At 51.2% G+C, this 10,556-nt stretch overlaps 1 protein-coding gene across 4 annotated transcripts in view; it reads right to left on the reverse strand.

Annotated features, from left to right (window-relative positions):
* Positions 1–436: 436 nt before the first annotated feature.
* The window catches only part of NR4A2 (nuclear receptor subfamily 4 group A member 2), an 18,459-nt gene continuing 8,339 nt past the window's right edge, over positions 437–10,556 (reverse strand). The window contains exons 1-8 of one of the 4 annotated variants that reach the window (XM_007467983.1): positions 8,491–8,785; positions 6,691–6,814; positions 5,337–6,202; positions 4,406–4,535; positions 3,848–4,011; positions 2,736–2,938; positions 2,172–2,350; positions 437–2,021 (exon numbers count right to left, since the gene is read on the reverse strand). In XM_007467983.1, the coding sequence (XP_007468045.1) occupies positions 1,765–2,021; positions 2,172–2,350; positions 2,736–2,938; positions 3,848–4,011; positions 4,406–4,535; positions 5,337–6,200 (1,797 nt within the window). In that variant the 5' untranslated portion in view covers positions 6,201–6,202; positions 6,691–6,814; positions 8,491–8,785 and the 3' untranslated portion in view covers positions 437–1,764. Of the gene's footprint in view, positions 2,022–2,171; positions 2,351–2,735; positions 2,939–3,847; positions 4,012–4,405; positions 4,536–5,336; positions 6,203–6,690; positions 6,815–8,490; positions 8,786–10,556 lie in introns of those variants that run through there. The other 3 variants (XM_007467985.1, XM_007467984.1, XM_007467982.1) reach the window with 3 other exon arrangements.

Below are 10,556 nucleotides of genomic sequence, written 5' to 3' on the forward strand. Positions count from 1 at the left end.
GAAATCAGAGATTATATTTAACACACTTCAAATCCATGTTGACTTTCTGAGTCTTAAAAAGATACTTTCTAAACATTGTGCAAGACAAAAACTTGATAAGACTTCGAACCTTGCAAAATTTCAAAAGCTGTTAGGTCTCCTGATCTTCTCTTCTGAAAGCTGCACTTACTGGCAAAGTTATCAGAAGAGTTGAGATATTCTCACCTGATTCTGATAAATGTAGGTTGCCACACTGGAAAATTCCGGTTAAGGAAAAATACTGTACAGAATTCTCTGGATAATTACTTCAATTTCCCAGTTCCTTTTGCCAGAATAGGTCTAAGCTGTCAGAAACTCAGATGTTGAATAAGTGACCTATCCCAAATCAATCTCCAACTCTGTCTATTGTATATTGCTGTTTAGTCATCATTTTTCCTAACCCAGAAAGAAGACAAAATTCTGTTCATTTACATAGTTTATTGTTGTAAACATTAAAATTGTCTTTCTCAAAGAAAGAATTTATCAGGAAAAAAAAAATCAGCGTCTCTAACTGTCATACACCATAGAAAAAAAGGCAGTGACTCATATCGTGTGCCATACTGGAAATATACAAAGAAAAATACTACAGAATATGGCAATATTAAAATTCTTACTCAAACATAAAATAATATATTAACTGACAATCTCAGACATTAAAAGAAAAAACAAAAAAATTCAAAGTGCTCAGTAATTTCCAGGGAGTTATGTATATTATAAGCACTCTGGAAACGGTCAAAAGCTGCTGCATGCAAGTTCTGTTTAGCTTTAGACAACAAAATAATCAAGATATAAACTTTCTTTTATCAACATCAACGGTACATACAACACTTACAAACAAGGAATGTTGGACGGTGTTACAAACACTATGTGTCCCTTTTGTCAGGATTTTCTGATGTGTAATACTTGTGCCCACCTATTTTACAATTGAGAAAATGTTTAAGCTCAGATAACTACCAATCTTTATAAAATCTAACAGACTACATAGTGTCTGAAATACTATTTATATAATATAGACATTACTGAAATAGCAAGTGCCTATAACATTTTCAACCTAGAATCAACATGCTTGTCCCTTTTTTGTGGTTATTTCTTTTTTCTTTTTTTTTGCAAACACACTTATCTTTTAGAATTTGTAATATTTATTCATAAATAGGCACAAAATAATTTAAAAAGCCAAACTGCATTGGGTAAATTTACAAGCCTTTGCCTTCTTCAACTCATGCCACCCACGCAACATTTAGTTTTACTATATATTACAGCTTTCTTTACAGCAGAAAACTTTGAAGTCTTTTAAAGGGCAATACTTGTGGGTCCCCTTACAATGTGGGTGTGTGTGTATGTGTCTATGTGTATTACATTTGTCTTAACTGCAACAACCAAACATGGCCAAATGTTTTCCGTCATACATTAAGAAGCTTCCTTCTGAACAATAAAATGATTTTTAAACTGGTAATAAAAAGTTTATACCACTGTATTGTGTGTAGTCCGTGTTCTAAATCCAGGATGCCCCGGAGCCAAAATGCCCTTTCAGGTTCTGCCTGCAGGTTAGGAAATAGTAACAGTTTTTGCTTTTGTTGTTGTTTGTTTGTTTGTTTTCTTTAGAGATCAAGGGCCAAGGTGTATGGAAGGGGTGGGGGCCGGCTAGAGCTGAGGCAGCTCAGGGGGATCTCTCTGCCCTTGTGACTTGCCCCCTCTGGAGAGTTTTAGGTTTCTTTGCAGTTTCTTTGAAGTGCATGGAAGGAGGTCTTAGAAAGGTAAAGTGTCCAGGAAAAGTTTGTCAATTATTGCTGGTGGTGGTACCAAATCTTCCAGTTTCAGGTAGAAAATGCGCTGTAGCCCCTGCGTGCAAAGCGTACGGAGTTCTGGAAGCTTCCCCAACAGTTTGGACAAATAGTTGGGGCGGTTCAAGCCCCCATTATTGAAAGTCACATGGTCTTTGAGACAATTTACAATCTTGTTTTGCAGCTCCTCCACTCTCTTGGGCTCCTTGAGACCGTGTCTCTCTGCAGAAAACACAACCAGAAACAAAAGAGGAATGCACCGAGCAGTTAGCTAGCTGACAGGACCAGGGAGGGTCGGCAGGCAGCAAGGGAAAACCGGGACGAATCCCACTGGGCAGTTCTGGAGAAGTGCCCTGTGCCTGTGGTACTGACCTGTGACCATAGCCAGGGCAGCAATGCAGGAGAAGGCAGAAATGTCGATGTTCATATTCTGCAAGTTGGAGGAGAATTCAACAATGGAATCAATCCATTCCCCAAAGCCACGAACGCATTGCAACCTGTGCAAGACCACCCCATTGCAAAAGATGAGTTTACCCTCCACTGGGTTGGACCTGCAATTAATACCAAAGAGAGGGGGAGGGGGAGAAAAAGAGAGAGAGAGAAGCTAAACAACTAATTACTTGAAGAGCAATAAATGAGGGATTTAAGAGGCACCTAATTACCAAAGAGTTAATAAAACGTAGGCCAGTGGACCTTGAAAGGGTTTAATTTCATAACAATCAAGAATGCCCCCTATCCCACCTCCATTCCATTCATCTAAGGCTTCTGCCCTCACTCCTTCCCTTCTCTTCCTTTTATCTACTCTCCTTTCCCCCTCATTTATTTCCCGTTCTGTTCTCTCTTTCTCCCTTTTCTTTCCCGTTTCCTCTTTCTTTTCCTTTCTTGATTCCTCTCTTCCTCCATTCCAAGCCTTCCTGGATCGCCCTCTCCATTTACCTGTATGCTAATCTCAGCACAAATAGTTCCAGGAAAGCCGACTCGAAAAGCAGGTCCTGGTCGGCTTTGGGCAGGTCAGCGAAGCCCGGGATCTTCTCCGCCCAGCCCCTGATGATCTCCATGGAGCCAGTCAGGAGATCATAGAATTGCTGGATATGCTGGGTGTCATCTCCACTCATCTGATAGTCAGGGTTCGCCTGGAACTGGAATTTCATTTTAAAAAGCACTTAATGAGGTTCTCTAAAATATATAACCCGTGAAATTGCTAACCTCGTTTCTAGTAGGGGAGCCAGGTTTTTATAACAATTAAACCTCTCTCTGACCAGTAAGGAAATTAGATGTTCCGGGGCAATTAATTCAATTAGGGATGGTGCTATGAGGTCGCTGCTTTAAATATGTAAATTACCATTTCCATACAGACTAAATACGGTGCCAACCAGCCCTGGGAAACGTTCACTCTTATCTCCACAAAACAATTGACACGTTAGTATTCATGCCAGTCCCAGAGTGGGTCTCGAGCAGAGACGCCCTTTGCAAATCTCAATAAAATTGCAGTGGCTTCTAGGTTTGCCCGGCACACTTCCTCCATTTAAAGCGCACACATTTCTCACGGCTGGGGTAAAAGAGGAATCTGACCACTTGATTCCCCCCGCCCACTGCCATTCCTTATACCCCCTTCTCTTCCCCTTCCCTGACCCGGGAGGAGGCATCCCTCACCCTGACGGCACCACAGAGAATGAGGATTAAAGCATCTCCATGGAGGACTGGTGATAGAACCCAACTGGGGGCTTTTCCACTGCCTCTGGTTTAGGCATCAGAGGCACTGGTGTGTGTGTGTGTGTGTGTGTGTGTGTGTGCACCGTGGTGCTGGGAAGGGGCCTCACAGAGGTTTGACCACTGTGGCCTACCCTCTCTTCCTTCCTCTGCCCTGTCCTCACGTCTGCAGCCCTAGCAACGCCATCTGTCTTCTGTGGCCCTGCCCAGAGCTGTGAAGCCACAGCCTCGCATGCTTCCTTTATCCCTTGGGCCTGGGGGTTAGTGATGGGTGTGGGGAAGGGGTCCTGCCCATCTGTCAGTTGTCCGAAGGATCCCCCCCCGCGCCAGCTTCTTACCCTGGAATAGTCCAGGCTGGTCATAGCCGGGTTGGAGTCGACATGGGCCCTGACGAGGGCACTGATCAGACTCACCGGGGGCGAGGGGGGAGAGGGCTCCTGTGGGCTCTTCGGTTTCGAAGGTAAACGACCTCTCCGGCCTTTTAAACTGTCTGTGCGAACCACTGCAAAGGAATCGCCGGGTGAGGGCAAGCAAGATCCTTCTGCTGCCTGGGCCCCTCCCCGGGGGAAGGCCGCAGCCGTGGGGCGCCCGGTGGGGCGGGGCAGCGCCCCACCGCTTGTAAAGCCTTATACTGACAAGAAGCGTAAAAAAGGGGGGGTTGTTTCATGTCATCTCCCCAATGGGTCGTATAGTTAAAGGCGGGAAGGGCCTGGCGGCTTTCTCTAGGGCAGGATGGGCTAGCAGGCAGCTGCCGATTCGTAGAGGCCAGAGGCCGGCGCGGCGGAAGCGGGACACCTCCCCCTGCCCCCGCCCCGGCTCTGGGAAGTGGGTTTGGGGCAGGAGCAGAAGCTTCCCAAAGGCGCAGACTGGGGAGTGGGCTGCTGGCCCCAACCTACCTTCTTTCACCATCCCAACAGCCAGGCACTTCTGAAATCTGCAGTACTGACAGCGATTCCGGCGCCGCTTGTCCACTGGGCAGTTTTTATTTGCTAAACACACGTATTTCGCGTTTTTTTGCACCGTGCGCTGCAAAAGGAGACAATACAGGCCGGAAAAAAAAAAAATTTTTTTTTTCTCTTGAAAATCCAACACAATTCAGGGAATCCAGACACAATTTCTGAACGGCCGGGATCCACACACCCTCCCCGTAAACAAACACATACACAACTCCTTTTTATTTTTTTTCTTTTTCCTTTTCTTTCTCCCTCGTCTCTTTCTCCTCCCCCAGGGCATTTAACGGGAGAAAATTGATAGCGTTAACATTTGAGCTAACCTTGCCGCTCCTTGCTGTGTCTTATATGCCAAGAGAAGAAGGAGACGCTCAGTAAATACAAATCCGTGGGCATTCATATTATTTACATTCCTTAGAGACCTTCTCTATTTAAAATGATAAGATTATTCAATCAGGATGGCGAAATAAAGAGATCACTTAATTTGACCATAGGGAATTCTGTTCCACTTGGTTAGCTCAGACACGGTTCTCTGTCCTAACCAATTTCAATCTGAACAGAGAAGACAGCTCCTAGCACATGCAAATGACCCTCTTCCAACTCAGCTCCTGGCAACTTCGGGCGGGGGCTCGCCGGGTCGGCCGCGTGCGGGGGATGCGACCCCGGGTCTCCCGGTCTTCCTGCTTCCCTTTCCAAAGCACCCAGAAGCCTCCGCCGCAGCCCAGGGTTGGCTGCAGGGCAGCCCCCGTGGACCCCGGGAGTCGGACGGTCAGGGGCCGGTTGGCGCCGGGCGCCTGCACCCCGGTGGAGCCAGCACTCTGAGGCTCCGGGCACTAGGGGGCCCCTACCTGCCTCCTCCGCCCCCGTCCTGGCTCACCTTAAAGAACCCTTTGCAGCCCTCACAGGTGCGCACGCCGTAGTGCTGGCAGGCCGCGTTGTCGCCGCACACGGCGCACAGCCCCTCGTTGGAAGGGGAGCCCCGCGACGGCGGCGAGGGCACCTGCGTGTCGAGCAGCTGCGACGCGTGGCCGATCTGCAGGCCGGGGAAGCCCATGGACGCGGGCTTTCGGATGGGGTTGGGCACAGCGAAGGTCTGCCCGTCCACCACGTGGTGGCTGCTCGCCGGCTCCGCGTTCATGGGGACGTGCAGGGGCCCGTCGAAGCGCATCTGGCAGCTAGACACGGGGGTGCCGGGGGGCGACTGCTTAAAGGAGAACAGGGAGAGGCGGGAGACCGGCGTTTTCCTCTGCTCAATCATGTGCGTGGTGGCCACGTAGTTCTGGTGGAAGTTGTGGAGGGAGCCTGGGTCGTCCCACATGGGGCTGTGCTGCACCTGGAAGCCCGGGGTGGTGGGCGTCGGGGGAGAGGAGGGCTTGTAGTAAACCGACCCGGAGTGCGGCATCATCTCCTCGGACTGGGGGGGCAGGTGGCTGTGTTGCTGGTAGTTGTGCATCTGAATGTCTTCTACCTTAATGGAGGACTGCTGTCCGGACAGGGGCATTTGGTACAAGCAAGGTGGCTTGACGTCGTAGCCTGTGCTGTAGTTGTCCATAAAGGTACTGAAGCTGGGGAGAGAAGTGGTGGCAGTGATTTCAGTGTTGGTGAGGTCCATGCTAAACTTGACAAACTCTGGAGTTAAGAAATCGGAGCTGTATTCTCCCGAAGAGTGGTAACTGTAGCTCTGAGAAGCGGGGCTGGCTCCTTGAGGCGAGGACCCATACTGCGCCTGAACACAAGGCATGGCTGGAAATGAAACAGGGTAATATACACTCAGCCTGGTCAACCGAACACTTTCTCCCGGGCTCGGGTACACCTGGAGCTACACCGGCAGCCCGCGGCGGTCAGAGAGCACGTAGGGGCGCGAGAGGAAGGGCGGAGAGTGCGAATACTGAGGAGTGAAACAGTGCAGGACAAGGAAAGACTGATCCAATAAAGACCCAGAACTAGAAAGCTATTACAGTCTCCATTCCCGGATATTTCCAGCGCCTCCCCCTCCGCCCCCTTTCATGGGTAATCCCTCTCCAATGAGCCTTTCCTCTGAAGCTCGGGTTCAGCAAGCTCAATCCAGAAATCAAGTTGAATTGCACAATGAGAAACTTGTTCCCGAAGGCGATGGGTCGGGGGGGAAAAACTTAAGTTACAGGGTTTGCTGGGAAAGATCGCATTGCCCTGTTTCTTGATGTTTACGGAACTCGGGGGGAGGGAAAGAAAAGAAATGAAGTTGCACTAACCTTCAGCTGAGTTACAGGCGTTTTCGAGAAAATTAAAGGTGGACAGTGTCGTAATTCAATGAAGGACAAAGTTTCCAAGATTTTTAGAAAAGCAGTGGAGAGCCCAGCCTGGCAGTTCTCCCCCCTGAAATAAAGACACAGGAAGCCTTAGGGTGACTTTCCGGACAGATTTGGCTGGGCATCTGTATCACCAGGCAGGCCCTTCTTGATTGTTTAATTGGAAATTAGTGTGTAGCCTTTATCAAACACCATTTAAAATGAATGTCTAAAAGAGATGGCTGGAAACAACAGAAAATTTCACCCATTGACTGTGTTGATCCTTGCAGAGAATACCTCTGAAGAAGGAAAGGTATTCCATGTACTTATTTATGATGAAATAAATTGGCCCCTTTACTGGGTGTCTAGGGGCAGTGCAAGGGGAGTGTCATTTCCATTTTAGTTTAATTCAAAACTAAATAAGAAGAAACTGGGGTTTAATAAAATACAGCATTGGAACCTTCTCTTGAATTTTTTTTTCCTGTGGTGAAACTGGCTTTTCATCTAGGAAGCGGGGAAGGAAGTATAAGTCAAGAATATAAAATGTGAAAACAATCTCTTCCTTCACCCCCTAGGAGTCACAAAATGTTAGCAAGGCCCAGGTAGCCCTGAAGGCAATCTTAATGGAAGCATCTGGATTTCCTAAGAGCTTTTGACGGAGCACTGGGTTTGGAGATACAGGTGAATGGGCATTCACTTCTCCAAGAAATTTGTCTTTCATCTTTAATGGCCAAGAGGTGGAAACAGGGGACCCTATTTTTTTCAGGAGCATCTTAGTCAGTTGCAGGGAGAGGGAAATGCTGCATATCCAATAGTGGCACCGGTGTTAGAAGCACCTCTCAACATAGCAAGCTGAGCACCTTTCCTATCCAGCCTTCCACAATCTGCTTACTTGCTGGAACAAGGCATTCTTGTGTCCTAGTACTTTTCAGATGTTCCCACTTGGAAGGCATTCTAGAGCACAGACGATTTTATTACTAATGAAAAAGCCAAACATCCAATTCTGTCCTCCTCCCCCACCCCCCTTCATAATCTTGCTTCATGGAGGAGGGAGGGTAGCCAGAAAAAGTAGAAAGAAAGGAGACTCTTGACCCTCACAGCCCTTGACAGATATGCCTGTGCTGGATATTAACCCTCTGGTAACTTCGCAGCTTCATAACTACTCTAAATAGTCTGTCCCTCTGTCTCTGCCTCTCTGACAAACTCACTAATACAAGCGCGGCACATGTCAAAACCAGAAATTTCAAGCAACTTAGTAACAGGTCACTCTACCAACCGCCCCTCCTCACTCAACAATACCCAAGAGACACGGGCACGCTGGCCAGCCGCGGTGATACAGTTCCCAAGCAACACAGAAACTGAAGAACTTTCACTCTCCCTGTCACTTTGTGGGCAGCGTCCAGGTCCCTCGTATACACAGGACTTGGAGTCTACGTGTCCAAAGACCACAATCAATTCCGCACCAAGAGCAAACTTTGCGCACATTTCCGCGTGTTAAGTCCGCAGCTCCCGAAACTGTGCAAGCCTCCCTTTCACGTCCACCAATGAGGAGCCTGGAAGCCTCTGTTGGGTGGCAAAGCAGGAGTTCCGACAAATGCCCTCTGTAGCTGCGCACACCTACTCCCCATCCTCCGGCCCCACTCGTGCTCCGCGCCTTCGGCGCCCACTTCCAGAGAACCTGCACCACACAAGCGGGAAGAAGAGACGTGCAAAAACAGAAAGAAGGATAAAAGAACGCGAGCTGTACAGGCTGCACCTACTCACTTAGGAGTTCTCCGTGTCTCTCTTCATTCATTCAACTCGGCCAAAGTGTAGTTCCCTCCTGGAGTCGGGGTGGCAGGGTCGGGGAGGGGTGGGCGAGAGGGGCGAAGGGAACGGAGGCGCCGAGAGCGGGGAGGGAGCAGGGGAAGGCGGCGGCTGGGCAGGCGAGCGGGACCGCGGAGCCTAGCGCGAGCCACCGGGCGGACTGGCCCTGGCCGCCAATGTGCCTTTGTTTATGTGGCTCGCGCTGCCGCTGCCAACATTCACCTAAAGTCTCCGCGCGTCAGCGCGCGTCAGCGGCCTGCCGCCCAATCGCCGAGCCGCCGCGCTCCCCAGACTCCTGGCCGGCGCTCGCTTTGGTATATTTCCGACCTGACGTCACGAGCAGGGCCGATTTTAAGGTGGGAACCGTTCAGGGTTCACCTTGGTAGCTAGCTAGATTTTTTTTTTTCCCTTTTCCGAAAGAGGTGTGACCTCTCCACTCAGGTCCGCGCAGCCCACAGAGCCTCGACATCTCCCCTCCCCTCCCCCACCCACCCCCACCCCAGGCCAATCCCCGCGCCGCCGCTGCGGTCCGGCAGCTCACAGGTGGGGGAGGGTGCAACAAAAGCCCGAGCGGAAGGGGACCCAGGCGTGGGCCAGGTAACCAGCACCTGGAATCGCACGAGACGGGGCGTGCCTGGCAGCACGCTAACCTCGCCCACCCACAATTGCCACCCCCGTTAGCGGAAGCGAGTACAGATGTCCCATGACACGAGACGCTCGGAGGGCTCAGGCAATTGGGGTGGGATTTCCCTAGTCCAGTGCACCCCCCTTTTCTCTTTTTTCCTGTCCCCGGCCTTCTCTTCTAGCATATTCTCCCTCTCTCTCTCATATACACACACACACCCACACACTCCAAGGTGGAAGAGAGTAGGTATGGCCTATTTTCTATGTTCCCTTCTTTCCTGACAGTGCTCACGTGCGAGGGAAGACGTGGTGCGTGGGGAGGGAAGCGGAAAGGAGAGGGTAGCCAGTGACCCAGCCCTTCAGGGACCCCAAAAGTCAAAGTGAGGCGTCACCCACTTTCCTTTCTCAGACAATGCAGCCGAGCGCCGGGCAACAGGTGTGTTCTGCAGAAAGGTGCCCCAGCCTCACCTTTTACCAACTCTCATACTTTGACACTCCTGGGTGCCCATCAACTCGTGTCTTTCCACAAGTTTTAGGGAAATAAATCTACCCGCCTCTTAAGCACCAGGGCTCTCGAAGCTTCAATCAGAGCCAAGAGGGAAAGACTAAACATGGGGGAAGCGGCGGGGAGAGGGGGGCGTCTAGATCTCTGCGAGGCGTACGGTGTGTGCGTTCAGCCTTCCCAGGAGTGGGGCCCGGCGGGCGACCGGAGCTCGCCGCACCCCCGCAGCCGCCCCAGCCGCCGCAGACTCCGCTTCGCAAGTCAATCCACCTCCAAGCTGAGGGCGCAAGGCGCTTTCTAGCAAAGAAACGCCGCTTCTCCCGGGAGCAAGCCCCCTTCCGGGTTCCTGGGCTCGAGCTGGACGGGCCTCGGGGCTTCTCCCATGGGGCTGGGGAGTTAACGGGGGAGGGAGGGTTCGGAGGCGTCCCCCTCCTCCGCCCAAGAAGACTTCCAGCCGCCCCTCCCCCTCGGCGTAGCTCGCTTCCAGGCTCGGGGCCCCTTTGCACAGCCCCATCCTGGTGTTCCCAGTACAGGCGGGCCGAAATCGCCGTGGAGCTCTCCGCCTTACGGTGCCACTCAGCTCTAATCTGCACCCCAGCCTTTGCCCTCTCCCGCCGCCTCCTGCTCCCCGGTGGCTGGAGAGGCGTTGCCATCAGGTGCCCCGAGGCTGCCCCGAGAAGCTGCAGACCCTTCTGCACCGCATCCTCGGGAAAACCTACGTGACCACCTTAAGTTTCCCCCAGATGTTGCGACTGCCGCTGCTGCTGCTGCAGCCACCGCGGCGGCTCAGCGGTGCCCTAGCGGGCGCGAGAAAAAATAAAACCAGGAAGTGTGTGTGAGAGCGCGCGCGCGTGTGCGTGCGTGTGCGTGTGCGTGTGTGTGTGGTGGGTGGGTGGGT

This window comes from Lipotes vexillifer, unplaced genomic scaffold (genome assembly GCF_000442215.2).
Source record: "Lipotes vexillifer unplaced genomic scaffold, Lipotes_vexillifer_v1.1 scaffold907, whole genome shotgun sequence".
NCBI classification, from domain to species: Eukaryota; Metazoa; Chordata; class Mammalia; order Artiodactyla; family Lipotidae; genus Lipotes; species Lipotes vexillifer.